The sequence below is a fragment of the Martes martes genome, assembly GCF_963455335.1.
Source record: "Martes martes genome assembly, chromosome: 6".
Classification (NCBI taxonomy): Eukaryota; Metazoa; Chordata; class Mammalia; order Carnivora; family Mustelidae; genus Martes; species Martes martes.
The window spans coordinates 31,557,652-31,578,038 of record NC_137893.1 but is presented as its reverse complement, the minus strand read 5'-3'; the positions used below and the strand labels follow the sequence as shown (position 1 = coordinate 31,578,038).

Below are 20,387 nucleotides of genomic sequence, written 5' to 3'. Positions count from 1 at the left end.
GCCAAAAGCAGACACCGAACCGACTGAGCCACCCAGGCGCGCCCCAACTCTCGAGTTACTTTCCAATTTAAAGTTCTAGAGTAGGGTACGGCTGCCTCCGCGGTCACTCCTTGTAGCACTCCCCGCTTCGGCCAGCACCCGGCCGGGGGCGCTCAAGAGCCTGGCGCTGAGCGGGGGGGGAGGGGGGGCGGGGGGAGGGCGGTGCCGCGGAGAAGAAGAAGAAGGAGGAGCCAGAAGAGGAAGTCTGGGGCCCGGTGGGCGCGAGCGGGCCATGGTGCTTCCGCTGCCGCTGTTCCGGAGTGCACGCCGGCCGATCCTGGCGTCCGCGGAGGCTGCCCTCTGGGGTGAGCTCGGTGGTCCCTGGGTAAAGAGAGAGCGTCTAACCTCGGGCTCGGGGAAGGAATGGCATTGGTGGGGGTGCTCGCTGCTTGCGGCTTCCAGTTAAAAATCAGTCCCATTACTCTTGGCTTCTGGGAAGATAAAGCACCTACATTCAGTTCTCGTTCCTTCAGATTCTGCGCTACTTGGGTCTGGGGGTGCTCGGGGGACGCAGGGAGAGAGGTCAGCGTTGCTCCAGGGAGCTCGCGTGGGGAGGCTTTTAGGAAGATACTGGTGCCGGACTGGGCAGTGAAGGTCAGTTGGCGAGTCAGACGAGCGAGCAACACGGCCAGTTTCTGCCGAAGACTGAGGATGAGCCCAGCTTTGCGAGTTACACCTGTGACCCACTGGGGAGCCGCGCTCAGAGCTCCGTGGCAAGTCACCTAGAATGATAACACTTAGAGCTATTAAAGTAACACTGCTAATTTTACGGACGGCAAAACCGGACAGAGAAACGAAGGTTGTTGTGGAGGCGTCGCGTGCATTACTCAGAGCGTGCTTCCAGTCCTTTCTTTCTGCTTTACATGATGTCTCTCCGTTATCACAATTTTTATTTGTGGATGCAGCTGCAGAGACTGTGGCATGACACTGTGTCCCCAACTCTCCCAACCACTTACTCCACTTGCACTCTATAGTTTAAAATGTGCTTTTCCGATGCAAATTTGTTGTTTATTGAGCACCTAGAAATGCAGACCTCCTGCAGGGGATACAGCCTCTGTTCACGTCACCATTTTGGGGAGAGACAGACACAGGTAAACAATCACCACACACAGAGCCCCGGGAGACTGCAATGGAAAAAGCAAGTATTCTACCCGAGTTAGAAAAAGTGTAAGAGAAAAGGTGCCTTTTCATTAAAAAAATTTTACTAGTGGGGTGCCTGGCTGGCTCAGTTGGTGGAGCATGCAACCCTCGATCTCAGAGCTGTTATGTTGGAGCCCCAGGTTGGGTGTAGAGATTACTTAAAATCTTTAAAAAAAAATTCTGCTAGTGATACATTATTATATTCCCATTATATTCAAACAGACAATAAAGAACAGCTGACATTTCCCTCTATACATGCTCCCATATTCCACCCTCCTCTCCAAATGTGGTTTGGTATACATCCTTCTGAACACTTTTCTATGAGTCTACATAAATGTACACTTAAAAATGCTACATATATAATATGTAGGTGTTGGTGTTTTTAAATTTATGCCCCAGAATTCCTGTCCCTGCAATCCCACTCCCCAGAAATAGTTTCCTGTTTACTTCCAGATGTTCTTCTGGACATTTATAAAACGTAAGTATTGTATCTTATGTGTTTATCGATCTCAAAGGGAGAGCTTTTTCATTTAGCAATACGGACATCTCTCTAAGTCAATAAATGTAGGTAAATGCTTATAAATGCTGCATGCTAAGCTTCATAATCAATTTAACTATTCCCTGTATGAATATTTACATTGCTTCCAATTGCCAAGATGGGTTTCTAATCTTTCAGCCTAGACTTTCCAAAGAGAATACTGTCAAGTCTTGTCTTCTTAATGAATGCTTGTTACTGAAACAGTGACCCCTCCCCATAACATTGAAAATGTCCTTTGTCTCCTACATTTCCACTAGGACAAAAACTTGCTGTCTACCTTTATTCTCTGAAGGTTTCCCCTCAGGTTTTATTCTACTAGTTTTATCCTCATCTTCCTCTTTGCTTCTGTTTAGACTTATGCAGGGCTGAAGCAGAATCCCAAACCTGACCTACTAAGTCATGTACACTGAGCTGCACTCACACCTTTGTGGTGACCTGAAGTGAGTAAACTTTCATCTACTGCATCCTGTCCTGTCTCTCCCCTGAGTTCTGACCTCTCTAAGATTCTAAGTAGATTTTTGGGTAATAGCCAGGTTGTGTAAAGGCCTTTACTTAATCCTAGTCCTACAAAAAACAACAGAAAACACGGAAGTGCTTTGTCAATATGAATCAGTTGCCAGCAGCAGAAGATGCTTTAAAAAGGAGGGAGGTTGGGGAAGGTGACAGTCAGAGGACCTGGGGACTCGAGCGGCTATTTAAGGGAAAATACTGTGATTGAGTAGTAATGGAGGTTGAGAAGACAAGTAACTTTGAGAAGCTCAAAGATAGTATAGGGATTCCCCTTTCATATTAAATTCACTGCTTCATCTGATAAATGCATTGCCATATCTAAAATTTCCATTTTTAATCTTTTATTCCCTAGAATCTTTAGATTCCCTTTAATCTTTTACTCCCTAGATTCCTTAAAATAATCTTTTTATCCCATAGGATGGTTGTTCACTTGCTTTTCCAATTTTGCTGAGTGGTTCTCAAAAAGTCAAAATATTTATTGAAGTGATTACCTTAGAAGTCATAAAATGTTCACACCAAACCCAAATACACATTTGATAAGGAAGCACACCAAATGTTCTTCCTAATATTTTCTCTCTGGAGTAACAATCATTATTTCTAATATATTTCTTGGTTGTGGGTTGTTTATATTGACCATTACATGGTCTCTAGAAATAATTTTCTTTTTTTAAAAGATTTTATTTATTTATTTGTGAGAAAGAGCACAAGTTGGGAGGATAGGGTAAAGCATACTCCCCGCTGAGCAAGGAGCATGATGCAGGGCTTGATCCCAGGATCCTGAGATCATGACCTGGGCCGAAGGCAGCAGTTTAACCAACTGAGCCACCCAGGTATCCCTAGAAATAATTTTCGGTATTCAAGAGATACTAATGTGGGATTTCTAAGGTGTCAACATCCAAAAGAGGATTACAGATGAACCAGAGAATTTATTTTATAGTTGTGGCAAGAGTGAGTTGCCATTATTATGGTTGTTATTATTATTAAGCAAAAACTTTTATGTTTCAAATAGTTACATTTTTCACATCAAAACTTTGTTTGAAATTACAAAAAGAATACCAAACTAAATTGGTAGGAAGTGATGGTATTTCTATTTCTAAGTGGAAATTTTTTTTTAAAGATTTGTATTTATTTGAGAGAGAGAGAGCAAGCACACAAAGAGGGAGTGGAACAGAGGGAGAGGGAGAAGCAGGCTCCCCACTGAGCAGGGAGCCCAGTGCAGGGCTCAATCCCAGGACCCTGGTATCATGACTTGAGCTGAAGGCAGATGCTTAACTGACTGAGCCACCAAGGCACCCCTCTAAGTGAAATTTAGCTCAGCATTTTAAAGCAGAACATATAGTACAAAACTATGCTATATTATAATATAGAAAAGAAGCTAAATTTATGAAAAAATAAATTCAGAACCCAAATCATGTGTATGATTTCTATATATAGTTTCCTTAAACATACAATAATTAAATTGCATTAGGCTAATTGAAATTAAATAATTCAAAGAATAGGCTGGCTCACTTGGAAGAACTTGCATGCAACTCCTTATCTTGGGGTTATGGGTTCAAGCCCCACACTGGGTGTAGATATTACATCAATAAATAAACAAATTTTTAAAAAAATTTTTTCAAAGAATAATTGAATCTAGAACTTAGAGATATATAGTAGTAATGCTAAATTTCTTTTTTTTTTAAAGATTTTATTTATTTGACAGAGAGAGACAGACAGAAAGAGAGGGAATACAAGCAGGGGGAATGGGAGAGGGAGAACAGGCTTCCCACAGAGCTAGGGGCTCCATGAGGGGCTCCATGCCAGGACTCTGGGATCATGACCTGACCTGAAAGCAGATGCTTAATGACTGAGCGACCCAGGCACCCCTAGAAGTAATCCTAAATTCCTGTTTGGAAAAAAAAAGAAAGTTTTCTGTTTGAAAAAAAAAAAAAAAAAGAAAATGCTTATTCCTACAGGTTTCTCCTTACTAAAAAGACCTGACAATGGTAGTAGAAAAGTAAGCTTCTAAACATGTATATACAGTATGAATCAGAGCATTCTGAATTATACTAGATCTTCAATTTGCATAGTCTAATATGATGTGATTTTAAATATTTTTAGGTCAGGGCGCCTGGGTGGCTCAGTGGGTTAAGCCTCTGCCTTCAGCTCAGGTCATGATCTCAGGGTCCTGGGATCAAGCCTCACATCGGGCTCTCTGCTCAGCAGGGAGCCTGCTTTCCCCTCTCTCTCTGCCTGCCTCTCTGCTTACTTGTGATCTCTGTCAAATAAATAAATAAAATCTTTTAAATAAATAAATAAATATTTTTAGGTCATCATTTTATCTCACACTGAAATTTGGGTTGGTAGGTTGTTGTTTTTTTGTTTTTTGTTGTTGTTGTTGTTGTTGTTTTAAGCTATAGGCATTTGGAAAACAGCAAATATGGAGAGAGGATTTCTCTGAACTCCGCTTACCTGCCTAAAGACAGATATCCTCCAAAAAGAACTCAGTTTCATAAATCCCCTCCCCAGGAGTTGCACCAACCAAGGATGATTGACTCATCACAAGAAAGGAGACTAGAACTCAACACCACACCCAACCTTTGTCACAAACTGTCATACCTCCCATCTGTTCTTCTAAGAGCCCATTCATCTTTCCTAAAAATCATTTACTCTCCCCCAAGAGGCCTACATTCCGTCTCCCTATGAAGATGAGAATTCTTATTTTTTTAATTTAAAAAAGTACATATTTTAAAATTTTTACCTTTTTTACTTTCACCCATTTCTCCTGCCCCATCCCTCCCTGCCTCTGGAAACCACCAATCTGTTCTCTGTATCTATGAACTTGGATTTTGAGGGTTTATTTTTTTGTTTGTTTGCTTTTGGTTCCACATATGAGATCACACGGTATTTATTTTTCTCGGTCTGACTTAGGGTAATGCCCTCAAGGTCCATGTCTCAAATGCCAAGAGTTCATTCTTTTTTATGGCTGAATATTCGTGTGTGTGTGTGTGTGTGTGTGTGCACCACAATTTATCCATTTATCCATGAATGGACACTTAGGCTGTTTCCATATCTTGGCTGTTAACATAATGCTGCAGGAAACACGGGGGTGCATATATCTTTTCAAGGTAGCATCTTCATTTTGCTCAGATAAATACCAGCAATGGAGTTGCTGGATCATATGGTAGTTCTGTTCTTACTTTTTTGAGGAACTTCCATATTGTTTTCCACAGTGGTTGCATCAATTTACATTCCCAGTGGTGCATGAGGGTTCCCTTTTCCCACATTCTCATTGACACTAGTTACTTCTTGTCATATAATGTGATCAGTCGTGCATACTCTTCTGAAATTTTTTCTCACTTAGGTATTCAGAAACTTTTATAACTTTTATAACTTTTTTAACTTTTATAACTTTTATAAGCTTTTATAAACTTTTATAACTTTTTTAACATATAACTCTTTTAACTACTGCATATAGTCCATAGTATGGATTACCACAGTTTATTTAACCAGTCCCCTCTTGATGGACATTTTGGTTTCCATTTTTTTGCTGTTCTAAAAATTTCTTCAGTAGTTATTGTACCCACCTCTTTGTGTATCTCAAGTAGCTTACTAGAATAGATACTTAGAAGTGGAACTGTTGGGTTGGTGACGAGTGGCATTTAACAGAGTCTTCAAGGAGAGTAAGAGTGTGCCAGGTAGAGATGAGGAAGGAAGAAAAGAAAGAACCGTGAGCATATATCATGAAGGAAGGTGAAAACATGTATTTAAAAATTGCACCACATAGATTGCTTAAACCTCATAGCAACTCAGAAAGGTTAAGTAATATTATTCCTGTTTTATAAATAAGAAACAAAGTCCCAGAGAATTTAAGTAATCTTCCCAGGACTACAGAGCTAAGTGGACAAGGGAGGATTTGAACCTGGTTTATCGGACTCTAAAATCCCTGCTCTTTCCATTATAAAAAGGTAGTTGGGGCACATGTATACTTTTGATGTAGCTGAAGGATAGGGTTCTCGAGGCAGAGGAGGAATGGGGAGGAAGAGAAGGTCTGGTAAATTATGCTGGTAAAGTAGATTGAAGGGCATGAAAGAACATGCTAAGGAGTTTGGACTGTGTCTTACAATGTAGACTGCAGGGAACACCCAGGCGAGGCTGGATTTACCAGTGTGGAAAAGCCAAACTGGAGTTTATTCAAAAACGAGCCTCAAAAATGTGAAATTCACATATAGCCTGTGTTACTCTTGAGAATCCCTCAAGAGAATCACACGTCATCGCAATAAATCCCAAACAGCCCATTTTCCTTCAGTGTAGGAACTGATCGCTGTTTCTTTGATCACACAATAGATGAAGTGGTTGATTTACAAGTAGAGGCCTTGTACCAAAAATACACTATAGCTTTTTTTAAAATTTTTTTTTATTTTTTTGACAGAGATCACAAGTAGGCAGAGAGAGAGGGGGGAAGAAGGAGGCTCCCTGCTGAGCAGAGAGCCCGATGCGGGGCCCGATCCCAGGCCCCTGAGATCATGACCTGAGCTGAAGGCAGAGGCTTAACCCACTGAGCCACCCAGGCACCCCAAAAATAAACTAATAGCTTTAACTCAAAAGTTAGTATGGACTCGAGGCTCACACCATGAGAGGCTTGGGGGAGCGGAGACTCGTTAAGAGGATATTTGTGCCTTGGAAAGCTAGGAAATCTAGTCCTCATTGATTGTACATGTGCTCTCCATTGCCCCCCTACATATACACACACCCCAACAGGAGCATAGAGAAAGCTGAATGTCAGTTTGGCTCTAATATATAAGAAAAACATAACTACCTTTGATTCAGTTACACAAGTTACATGTCGAGATGATGTTTGTTTCCCTGTGGTGAAGTACCACAGTCTTGAGTTGAACAATTCTTTAAATTACCGTAGTTTTCCAGTTCCTAACAATGAGGAACAGTACCAAGTCAGCCGGCTGACTTGTTGCATTCTGGGAATTCACAAAAAAGTTGAGTGAGAAATAGTTTTATCCCAGGCATTTTAAGATTGAATCTTATAGATAACACAAGCCAACTCTTCAAAATCTGAAGAGGATGGGGAAATCTGTATTTTTATTTTTTTACTGTATTTGCTGTGATAAAATATATGTAACATAAAGTTTGCCATTTTAGCCATTTTTTATAAATTTTTTAAATTTAATTTTTTCAGTGATCCAAGATTCATTATTTATGCACCACACCCAGTGCTCCATGCAATATGTGCCTTCCTTAATACCCACCACCAGATTCACCTATCCTCCCACCTCCCCTCCCCTCTAAAACCCTCAGTTTGTTTCTCAGAGTCCACAGTCTCTCATGGTTCGTCTCCCTCTCCAGTTTCCCCCAACTTACTTCTCTCCTTCTCCCAGTGTCCTCCATGTTATTCCTTATGCCCCACAAGTAAGTGAAACCATATGATAATTGACTCTCTCTGCTTGACTTATTTCATTCAGCATAATCTCCTCCAGTCCCATCCATGTTGATACAAAAGTTAGGTATTCATCCTTTCTGATGGAGGCAAAATATTCCATTGTATATATGGACCATATCTTCTTTATCCATTCGTCTGTTGAAGGGCATCTTGGCTCTTTCCACAGTTCGGCACTGTGGCCATTGCTGCTATGAACATTGGGGTACAGATGGCCCTTCTTTTCACTACGTCTGTATCTTTGGGATAAATACCCAGTAGTGTAATTGCAGGGTTATTGGGTAGCTCTATTTTTAATTTCTTTTTTTTTTCTTAAGATTTTTTAATTTATTTATTGCAGAGAGAGAGAGACAGCGAGAGAGGGAAGACAAGCAGGGGGAGTGGGAGAGGGAGAAGCAGGCTTCCCGCCAAGGAGAGAGCCTGATGCAGGGCTGGTACCATGGACCCTGGGATCATGACCCGAGCCGAAGGCAGACGCTTAACAGCTGAGCCATCCAGGCACCTCTCTATTTTTAATTTCTTAAGGAATCTCCACACTGTTTTCCAAAGTGGCTGCACCAACTTGCTTCCCACCAACAGTGTAAGAGGGTCCCCTTTCTCCACATCCTCTCCAACACATGTTGTTTACTGTCTTATTAAATTTGGCCATTCTAACTGTGTGAGGTGGTATCTCTATTTGGTTTTGATTTGAATCTCTCTGATGGCTAATGATGATGAACATTTTTTCATGTGTCTGTTAGCCATTTTTGAGTGTACAATTCAGTGGCATTAATTATATTCACAACATTGTGGGGATCATTACCACTGTATTTCCAAAAATTTTCATCACCCCCAATAGAAACTCAAACCCACTGAGCAATAACACCCCTCCCTCCAACTTCTGGTAATCTCTAACCTACTTTCTGTGAATTTACCTGTTCTAGATATTTCATGAGTGGAATCATTAAATATTTGTCATTTTGTGTCTGGCTTACTTCACTTAGTGTGTTCTCCATGTCGTAGTTTCAAGCTGCAGTATGTGTTAGAGCTTCATTCCTTTTTATGACGGAATAATATTTCATTGTATGTATAAGCCACATTTTGTTTATCCATTCATCTGTTGAATGAACACTTGAGCTGCTTCCATCTTTTAGCTATTGTGAATAATTGTGAATAATGCTGCTATGAGCATTGGTGTCTGAGTTTGAGTCCCTGTTTTCAAATCTTTTGGGTACATACCTTGGAGTGGAATTGCTAGGAAACCTGAATTTTTTAACTACTATATTTGTCCATTTTTCCATCTTTTGCTATCAGTGAGAAAGATGAATGAAAATAGAGCAGTGTTTGGTTTTACAAGAAAATGCGGGTTTTCACAACTCACTTTTGGATTTTCTTAACTATTTAATAAATAGAACCATGAAGCTTTTTTTTTTTTTTTTTTGGCCTATGCCCACTGCAGAAAATTTACTAAGACATTAAAGGATGAACCAAGAAAGTCTGGGAACCCCTGGTTTATACCTAGTGCTCTCTAACTAGTTTTATAAATTTAATACTATATTTTGGATAACTTACATTAAATAATATGCCATTGTATAAATGCAGCACTTATAACTGTTCCCTTATGGATAGACTTCCAGCTTCTTACCATTTTTCAGTCTACAAAGAATGCTGCCCATGAATATATTTATACAAATATACATTTGTATGCATTCATGCTAATACTCCTGTAGGAAGGTAGATTCCTAAAAGTAAAATTGTGAAGTAAAAAATATATACATAAAGTGTTATTTCTGCTAAATTTTCCTTTCAAAAGATTTTAACATTACACACTCCCAACATTGTAAAAGAGTACCCATTTCTTCATACCTTTACCAATATTTGATGTTATCAATCCCTTTTAATTTTTACAAATCTGGCAAAATTTGAAAAAGTTTATTTGTATCTTGCATTTCCTTAATAAGTAGTGAGATAAGGCATCTTTTTACATTTTATTGATCATTGGTATTATTCAGGCCAATTCCCTGTTCCTGTTTTGGCCATTTTTCTATTGGGAATTTTGTCCTTTTCCTATTTGTATAAGCTCTATTAATACTAATGTTTTGTCTTTTCTGTGTTACGAATATTTTGTTCCTGCCTGCCAGGTGTCTTCTAGTTATTCATTGTTCTTTTCCCATGTATAAATTTAGCATATTTATGAGGTCAAATCTTTATGGCTTCTGATTTTGCCATGTTTAGAATGGTCTTCTTATCCCAAGGTTTAAATTATCTGCTTGTGTTTTCTATTGGTACTTCTAAGATACTAGTTTTTAGATTGAAATTTATATTTATTTACATGTAAGGAATGAGGCAATAGCCTGCTCAAACTTTCTTCCTATTGGCTGGCTGGTTGCCCTGCATATTGTTGAACAAAATATCCCCATTATTTTGAAATATAATTGTTCCCAAATACTGAGTTCTCAATGGTATGTTGTGTGTCTGCTTCTCAACTTAGATCTTTAAACCTCTTTCTATGCCAGCTTATACTGTTTAAACCAACTTCACTTTATAAGATACTTCATATTTTAAACAGCCTTTGAGCATTATTATTTACTTTATAGCAGTCATTTTGTTGTGAAATATGATTATTAAATTTTTAAATTTTTTATTTTATTTTAAAAATCTTTGGGGTTTTCTTTCATGCTTAAAAAATCAATTTGGACCTATAGAAAAGTTGGAAAAATAAAATGGAGTTCCCTTTATTCTTACCCAACTTCCCTTAACGTAAGCATCTTACATGGTACAGTTACTGAAATCAGGAAAGTAATACTAACATAATATTGTTAACTAATCCGCAGGCCTTATTTGAATTTCACCAGTTTTCCCACTGAGGTCTTTTATTGTCCCAGATCCAATCCGGGATTCTCTGTTGTTATTACATTGTCATGGCTCCTTAAGTCTGCTTCAATCTGTGACAGTTCCACAGCCTTTGTCTTTCATAACTTTGACACTTTTTTAAGAGTATTGGTTATTTTGTAGGTTGAGTTTGAGATTTTCTTCTGACTTGATTCAAGGTATGTATTTTGGCAAAAATACTAAGGAAGTGATGTGCTCTTCTTTGAGCATCCTATCAAAGTATACATGTTGACATTTCTCATTACTAGTGAAGTGATCTTTGAATAATTGGCTAAAGTAGTATCTTTCCGGTGTTTCCTTTTGTTATTAGTATACGTATTTCCTGGGGGAGATACTATCCTATTTCTAATCAAAATTTCACCTACTAACTCTAGCTTCTGTCAATGGCTCTTGCTGAAATAATTATTACTTGGATGTTAACCTAATGGTGATTTTCTCTTTCATCATTCATTCTACATTTATCAATTGAAATAATCCCTTCTCCCCATTTATTCAATTATATCCTTATATCAGTGTGGACCCATGGATTTATTTTATAGGTTATTACCCAGTACCATATTTGTTACCAATTATTTAAGTTTTTATTTAAGTAATCCCTACACCCAGCATAGGGCTTGAACTCACAACCCGGAGATCAAGAGTCACATGCTCTTCTGACAGAGCCAGCCAAGGTGCCCCACCAATTATTTAACAGATGGAAACAGCCTTTAAGTACTTACAAGTGTAGTTTCAAATGTAAGGTTCCCACATCTAACATACGGCTTATTATCTTCGCTTGCAAGGGGAAATTAAAATTTTCTTAATATTGTAATTTGGATTATGATTAAACTCACAAGTTATTTGCAGGATTCAGTTACCAAATGCTGAATGTGTATTTATAAGTTCCACCTAATTAAGGGCTTGGAGAGAGTAGAATATGGAGCTGGCACAAGGCCAGCCATTAAGCATGGAGGGCAAGAGGGTAGACATCCTGTGGCTCTGTCAGGCTGTGTACAAAATACATATACAGGTCAGTGAAGTCAAAAGATCAACTATAGTTAACTGGCTGGAACCAGGGGGGAAATTCCTTTGACCTGCCTTCCAGATATTAATAGCAATGTTACTTTGGAGGTACCGAAATTATTTTATTCTTTACAGGTTTGAAGTCAATTAAGGGAAGCTGCCATCATTTTTGTACAGCTATTTTTAAAGATGTCACTTATAAGGAACTTAAAAACCTCTTGAATTCCAAAAAGATTATGTTAATTGATGTCAGAGAGCCATGGGAAATTGTCGAGTATGGAAAAATTCCTGGGTCCGTCAACATACCACGTAAGTGACATGTGACTTGAATTAATTCTGCACAAAAGTATATACTCAATAATTTACTGTACCTAAGATTTAATTGAAATTCTTAACATTTTCTTTCAGTGGGTGAGGTAGGTAAAGCTCTACAGATGAATCCAAAAGACTTCAAAGAGAAGTACAATGAAGTAAAACCATCCAAATCAGACAGTCTGGTGTTTTCTTGTTTAGCCGGAGTGAGAAGCAAGAAGGCTTTGGACACGGCAATATCTCTGGGCTTTAACAGGTGCATAAATGAAGTATAAAATTGTATTCAAGAGTGTGTATAATAGCAATGTTTCATATGTATTATATTTTTACTGGTCGACTGAAAAATGTCTTCTAATACTGTGTTAGTAATAGCAGGATAGAGACTAAGCCTCTATATTTTCATTCTACTCAAAAGTAACAGTTTTTGACGTAGGTTTGAAGGCTAGAGTACTCATGGCATCTCTACATCTCTAAAGTTCCTATCAACCTTGTGTTATAAAGCAGGAGGAAATTTTTACAGCACTAACTTTGCTGTATGTTTTCAGTGCTCAACACTATGCTGGAGGATGGAAGGAATGGGCAACCTATGAATTTTCAGAGAAGAAACACGGAAATTGATTTCTGGAATACAAGTTGGCTCTTTCCGGGCGCCTGGGTGGCTCAATGGGTTAAGCCTCTGCCTTCGGCTCAGGTTATGATCTCAGGGTCCTGGGATCAAGTCCCTCATTGGGCTCTCTGCTCAGCAGGGAGCCTGCTTCCTCCTCTCTCTCTCTCTCTCTCTCTCTGCCTGCCTGTCTGCCTACTTGTGATCTCTCTCTGTCAAATAAATAAATAAATTCTTAAAAAAAAAAAAAACAACAAGTTGGCTCTTTCCTTCTGTATATGCAGCTTACGATATTGAAATGTACAAAAGAATAACAATCTAGCCCTGGCATCACTGGAAAGGGTTTTGTGTAACTCAATTATTCGTTGCGTCTTTTCCTTAACTGTTTAAGTTGAGAATACTACTTGCCCTTGCCTATTTTCAAAGGCTATTGAGGATTGAAATAATGTATGTGACTTGCCGTGGGAGTATTAAGGGTTAGGATTCTAGAAATGAATTTTTTTAAATAGTTTAGTATAGTACAATATATTCCCAAGCCCAGGTTACTTACAGTACCTAATCATAATGTATGACCATTTGTGTTAGCATAGCTTCTGTTCAATAAAGAGGCTATGAACTAAACAAGTTATTTTTTTAATAATAAAAATATATTTGTAAATTTTCCCATTTTAGAAAATTCATAAAATTTCTTTTCTTATCATGATATACAGTACAGATATTTCTGATGGATATACCTTTCACCCATAATGTATTAAATAAAATAAAAACAGCTAGTAATCATTTCTTGAACACATTTCCTTGGCTTAGATCCTATGCTAAATATTCCAAATGCTAAAAAGGTAATAAAAAAGATGTGATTCTTCTCTGAAGAGGTTTGATGTCTAGCAGAGGTATATAAAAAAGTTAGATTTTAAAAAGCAGACTTTGTCTTAAAACACCAAGAATCTGAGATCCAGAAAAATAGGTGAAATACAAACAATGAAAATACATCAATACCATCTAAAAGGCTTACAGTAGTGTTGTAACCAGCATGGTAGTGATATGATTTGTAACAAAAAATTAATATGATCTATAAAGATAGAAATAACAGGGATGCCTGGGTGGCTCAGTCAGCTGAACATCTGCCTTCCGCTCAGGTTATGATCCCAGGGTCCTGGGATCAAGCCCCGAGTTCGGGCTCGTTGCTCAGCAGGGAGCCTGCTTCTCCCTCTGCCTCTGCCTCTTCCCCTGCTTGTGCTCTCTGATAAATAAAATCTTTTTTAAAAATTATGAAGAAAAAAGATAGAAATAGCAAAATGATTGCTTCTGTAGAGAGAAGATTAACTGGAAAGAGCAGCAAGGAGGGAAATTTCTAGGGTGATGGAAATGCTTTAGATCTTGAGTGAGGTGTTGGTACATAGGTAATAATACATGTATAAAAACTCATTTTAAAAGGTGAAAGATTTATGTGATCTGAAGAGAAACCAGAGTATAAACTCATTGAACACTTGAAAACATATCTTCTGGGGGCACCTGGGTGGCTCAGTGGGTTAAGCCTCTGCCTTCAGGGTCCTGGAATGGAGCCCCACATCTGGCTCTCTGCTCAGCAGGAAGCCTGCTTCCCCCTCTCTCTGCCTGCCTCTCTGCCTACTTGTGATCTCTGTCAAATAAATAAATAAAATCTTTAAAAAAATAATCAAAAAACGTGTTCTGTAATTATATCTCAATTACAAATAAGGAAAATGGGGGTTAGTTTAAATGTAAAGGACTCTCACTAGGATGAGTATATGCCTTAGAGCACTGACGGTACAATTCTTGTTTCTTTCCTCTGTGCCTCTTCACCCCCAAATGTGTTTTGTCTCATTTTGGCAGTCATTCAGACCATATAAGGCCTAAGAAGTAACTATTAGGACTTGGTTTGTCCTAAATGGTATTACAAGGGGAATCTGGAGTAGAAAAGTGATGTGACCACCTTGAACTTCTATTTCTGAGAATGTCAGTCTAGTTTCTAGCAAACTCCCTATAAGAACTAGAGAAGCTGGCAAGTAAACACACATGAACTCATGCATGCACGCCCCTCCATGTTGGGTCATCCTCTACTGCTTGCCTGCTCTCGGGAGCATAGCCCTTCAAATCCTTGCTGCTTTAGTAATTCCTTCATGCCTTTAAATTGATCTTATTTATTTATCTATAGAAACAAATGTACCAGGACAGACATATATACTAAGGTGGGATTTGAAGAGCCACAATCTCAGAGAGAAGGGAAGTTGTGGTTGAAGAACTGGGCCCATCGAGGAATGAGAACGTGGGTAGATACACCAGACATTTAGTTGGAACCCCTGGGAAACGATACCCTCAGAGCAAAGGAGAACCAGAAATTGACCAACCCTCATAAAATGTAAGAATGGCTTTGAATCAACTAAATCCCTGACTGAATTAAGGTGATCTTCCTGCTAACCTAAGGGTCTACCAGCAGTAAGTCCTCTCTTAGAGATGTCATTATCTAGAGCAAGAGGTTGGCAACAATAAATATTTTAGGTTTGTGGACCATAAGGTCTCTATTGCAACTGTTCAACTCTGCTACTGTAGCACAAAGCAACCACAGACAGTACATACATGAGTGAGTGTGGCTGGATACCCACAAAACTATGGCCACTTAGCTTTGAATTTTATATTTCATGTGTTGCCGCATATTCTTCTTTTAATTATTTTTCAAACATTTAAAAATATGGCAAACCTTCTTAGCTCAAAGGCCAGGCAAAACTAGATGGCAGGGAAGATTAGGCCCACGGGGCACAGTTTATAGACCCTTGAGCCAGAGCCACAAACATTCCTTACAGGTTGTCATATTCATTGTTCAGAAATCTATAAAATTTATTAGAAATAGCAGCATGTAAGACCTCATGATTGAAAAAAAATTTTTTAAAGATTTTAAAAAAAAGACACAATAGAAACATATCTACAGATGATCTGCATGTTGGAATTTTCAGACTTTAAAATAACTGACTTACATTTTCAATAACTTAGATGACAAAAATTATTGAAGTAATGAAAACTACAAAAAAAGTATCAAATAGAAATTCTAGAATTTAAGAACACAATAACTGAAATTTAAAAACCCAGTAGACGGTGGGTGGGCTTAACAGACACAGCTGATGAGGATTAATAAAAATGGAAAAACTGAGGTACACATGAACATGACTTGCACAGGGAATGTTGAGAGAAGTATACTACAGAAATGTGTACAATATAGTTTGAAACCATGCAAAGTACTGCTATCTATACGTATATGGATGTACCTATATAGTGTAAGTATAAATTAGGAGATGAATATATACCAAATTCAGAATAATTTCCTTTGGGAAGAGAGCACAGAGACTTTTAATTTAGCATGTTTGTTGGTTAAACACTCTATTTTACCTTTGTGAGCACAGGATAGGAAGTTAGTATCTCCAACTTGGAGGAAATTAAACCAGATTTTACAATTATAATATCCTGGATTCCTGGTACTTAAAAAAAAACAACTTAAGATAATGTATCCTATTAACACAAACATAAATGCACTTGTATATTTGTGAATAAGCAAAGAGTTCATACGTTAGAATAATTTATTTTCTATATTCAAATTTATAAAGACAAGCCTCGTTATTTTGAAATCAAAATTTAACAAATGTATCTGAAGTTGCAGCGACATTTACACTAGAAGTCTTAAGAGTAAAATCATTACTAAGTTCTATGGTATTGAATGCCTCAAAATATATATAGCATATGCTTTAATACATCATTTAAGAAGTGGCTGTTTTATTTCAGTCATGGGAGAATACCCCTTTTACTCTGCTAATGCAAGGGTAGATCAAAAGTTTTAGAAATGTAGAACAGCCAAATTATGTTTTAAAATACTGTATATACTGTTCGTAGTTCTCCTAATGGGATAGAAGGAAGTGGTCCTAGAAAAAGTAGGAACAGTGGTCAGGCTCAGAGTTGAATTAAAGTGTCTCAGGTTTCCTTCATTTACAGTCCCTCTTTCTTACTCGCCTTATGATCCTAGTGAGGTCTCTTGCATTCTGTGATAATGCATCCTTTTGCTCTCTCATAAGTATTTGCCATGGAAATACTGGATAGAGGTAGGTCAATAACCAACCTGTCAGAAACTGATTGTCACTGACAAATGGAAAACTGATGCTTCTCCCACCATTCAGTAAAAGTTACTTTTCAGTGTCTAAAAGGGCACCGAATTATTAACAGAAAAGTCTAATTTTGTCACCCTTTCAGTGCTACAGGTGTCTCTAGGAGCAAGGATAGGATGGGAAGAGAGAAACTTAAAAAAAAAAAAAAAAGATTTTATTTGAGAGAGCAAGCGAGCGAACACGTGCAGGGGGAAAGGCAGAGGGAGAGGAAAGGGAGAAGCAGCAGAGTCTCCACTGATCAGAGAGCCCGATGTGGGGCTCAATCCCAGGACTCTGAGATCCTGACTTGAGCTGAAGGCTGACTTTAACCGACTGAGCCACCAGGCGCCCCCCAAAACGGAGAGAAATTTAATAAAAAGTATTAAAATGGTAGGATCTGGTTAAAGTGTATCCATGTGGGGGGGCACCTGGGTGGCTCCTGGTTGGCTCAGTGGGTTAAGCCTCTGCCTTTGGCTCAGGTCAGGATCCCAGGGTCCTGGGATCAAGCCCCGCATCTGGCTCTCTGCTCAGCAGGGGAGCCTGCTTTCCCCTCTCTCTCTCTGCCTATTTGTGATCTGTCAAATGAATTTTTAAAAATCTTTAAAAAAACAAAAAGGTGTATTTACATGGGATAATAGTACTGTTTTGAAGATTATGTCAGATAATTTATGCTAAATATTTAATACAATGCTTTATTGCTGCTTTGTGGATCTGTATGGTATGGTACCTATTTATAGGCAGCTGGTATTTTGGGTTGTTGTTTGCATTCAATTAACAGGTAAAGAAGGGAGGTGAAACTTCCAGTTACACATCTGGTGGCAAGAATGGCAGTGAAATCCCTTATCACAGGTGGGAATGTAAAATGAAACTCTGAATACTGAATAATGAAATACCTAGGCCCCTGACCTCACTTGCCTCCAAGAACTCTCAACAGTCCAGCTTGTACCACCACAGATAAAGCCAGAAGCTTTCATTCTAGAAAAAGTGACCCACTGGCAAAGAAGAGCTTTAGAGTAGGATGTTAGGGGTGGGATAATAATGAAAATGTTTTGTGGTGTAATGAGGCCCACCTCTGTAAAGTCCTACTCATGCACACAGACCTCCCAATTATCTTCCTTGGTCTCTCAAATATGGATCTTGAGACAATTAAAGCAAGATTCTAATTTGAAAAATTATGACCAAACAGAAAAAAGGAACTTCAAGGAAAAAGTGCTAATGCAGGAAGCAAAGAAAATTTTAAAACAACGAAAAACCTACATGACTATTTGTAGAATGATAACACAGCGTATTCTCAAACAAGAACAAGGTGCTACTTAAAAAGCACCTTTTCTGAAGCAACTAGAGGATGTAGCCCATTAAAACAAAGGCAGGCAAAGAAAAATAAGTGGATTCCCCACATCTTGGATACCAAAACAAAAAGATGAAGGACTTGGGGGAAGAATGTCTTCTTATGAGTGACTTAGGGAATAAATGAGTAATAAATTATTCCAGTGATAAATTAACAAAAGATACAAAACAAATTGAGCAAATTACAACCAAGGCAATTACTCCTTTCAGAAAAATAAAAATATTCTCAAAGGAAATATAACCACAGTGCACTACAGAACTTGTTACTATGTACACTTTATATGAATTTAACAAAAATTATATAATTAAATTGGGAATGCGATGGAATAGTTTTTGTTTTTTTTTTAAGATTTTTTTTTTTTTGATAGAGACACAGCAAGAGAGGGAACACAAGCAGGGGAAGTGGAAGAACAGGCTTCCCGATGAGCAGGGAGCCTGACGGTGGGGCTTGATTCCAGGACGCTGGGATCATGACCTGAGTCCGAGACAGACACTTAATGACTGAGCCACCCAGGTGCCCTATGGAATAGAAGTCTTAGTATAGAACCTGGTTGGTGGGAAAACAGGAGAATAAAGGGGGGTGTATAAGAAAGTGAAATCTTCATCTTCCAGAGTAGGAAGTTACTAGATAATTTTACTATTGAAAAAAGAATTAAAAAACTGGAAGGTAAACAGAAGGGGCAGTAAAGTCATTAATAACATGGGCACTGGGGGCACCTGGGTGGCTCAGTGGGTTAAAGTCTCTGCCTTCAGCTCAGGTCATGATCTCAGGGTCCTAGGATCGAGCCCCACATCGGGCTCTCTGTTCAGCGGGAAGCCTGCTTCTCCCCTCTCTCTCTGCCTGCCTCTCTGCCTACTTGTGATCTCTCTCTGTCAAATAAATAAATAAAATCTTTAAAAAATAAAAAAAAATTAAAAAAATAACGTGGGCACTGGAGCCCAGCTGCCCAGGTTTTAAGAATTAGAACCTAATCCAAGCTCTTGTCACATACTTGACCTGTGATTGGGTAAGTTAACTTTCTGTTCCTGAGTTTCCTCCTCTTGTTCTGAGAATTCAATTTCATAATGTAGAAAGCAGAGAAAATTCTTGTCACCTAAGTGCTCAATAAATGCTGTAATTATATGCTTATTATTGGGAAATGTGGAAGTAACACAACAGCAACACAACAGCTCTGGGGAGCAGGAATGAGCAGTAGGGAGAATGGGTCAGGGGTCTAACATCTTCCCTGCCTTGCAGCAGCACAGTCCAACAATTACAATGCAAGCCATTTAGGTGATCGTTAATTGTCTTACATTTTAAAAAGAGGTGAAATTAACTTTAATACTGTTTTATTTGGTCCCATCATCCTATCATTTATAGTAATAGTTAAAAACACTAGATACGGGGCGCCTGGGTGGCTCAGTGGGTTAAAGCCTCTGCCTTCGGCTCAGGTCATGATCCCAGGGTCCTGGGATCGAGCTCCGCATCGGGCCCTCTGCTCCGTGGAGAGCCTGCTTTCTCCTCTCTCTCTGCCTGCCTCTCTGCCTACTTGTGATCTCTGTCTGTCAAATAAATAAATAAATCTTTAAAAAAAAACCCAAAACACTAGATTGTTTACATTCTTTTGTTTTGTACTAAGTATTGAAATCTAACACTATTTTTACATTTATAGCACATCTCAGTTCAGACTGGCCCCATTTTCAGTGTTCAACAGCGACATGTAGCTAGTGGCTATCACACTGGACAGTGCAGCCTACAGCACTATTTGATTTTTTTTTTTTTACTATTTGATTGTTAAAAACAATTCATGTCATCAATGGCTGGTAAGTCACAGAAAGACAACCAGGTATGATATGCCCTCTGATAAAAGAACCTTACACAGTAGTCTACCTGCACCAAAAAAAAAAATTTTTTTTAATCTGAACTTGATCAAGCCTTTAGATTCAATGACTAATTTATAGAAAATACAGAAAAAGGAGTATGTTAAATGGTACCTCATGAATACAATTAGCAATATCCATATGGAGAGATACTCTTAGTAGGTAATCAAGCCAAAAAGGGAAAATTTAAAAATAAGATAGGGTAGGGTGGTGATAACAGAGTGACTGGTATTGAGGAGTGCTGTGATGAGCACTGGATGTGATATTTAACTGATGAATCACTGAACACTGCATCAAGAACTAGTTATGTACTAAACAGTGGCTAACTGAACATAAAAAAAAAAATGGGAGGAGGAATCCATGGATTTTAAAAGATTTAAAGGATTCATCAATTGCAATAATTTATCCTTATTTAGATCTGACTAGATTAAACAATGATTTTGACTAATTTTTTTAAAGATTTTATTTATTTGACAGAGATCATAAGTAGGCAGAGAGGCAGGCAGAGAGAGAGGGGAAAGCAGGCTCCTTGCTGAGCAGAGAGCCAGATGCAGGGCTCAATCCCACGACCCTAAGACCATGACCTGA

The 20,387-nt window shown here is 38.5% G+C and overlaps 1 protein-coding gene across 2 annotated transcripts; it reads left to right on the top strand.

Moving 5' to 3' along the window:
• Positions 1–209: 209 nt before the first annotated feature.
• LOC308343967 (thiosulfate sulfurtransferase/rhodanese-like domain-containing protein 3) lies at positions 210–12,684 on the top strand. 2 transcript variants are annotated; one of them, XM_080805239.1, is made up of 6 exons: positions 228–344; positions 2,071–2,157; positions 10,653–10,687; positions 11,667–11,840; positions 11,940–12,099; positions 12,389–12,684. In XM_080805239.1, the coding sequence occupies exons 2-6, from the start codon at positions 2,117–2,119 to the stop codon at positions 12,459–12,461; spliced, it is 483 nt and encodes a 160-aa protein (XP_080661365.1). In that variant the 5' UTR covers positions 228–344; positions 2,071–2,116; the 3' UTR covers positions 12,462–12,684. The 2 variants fall into 2 exon arrangements, with proteins under 2 accessions (XP_080661366.1, XP_080661365.1); XM_080805240.1 differs by lacking the exons at positions 2,071–2,157; positions 10,653–10,687 and having other exon boundaries at positions 210–344.
• The last annotated feature ends 7,703 nt before the right edge of the window (positions 12,685–20,387 follow it).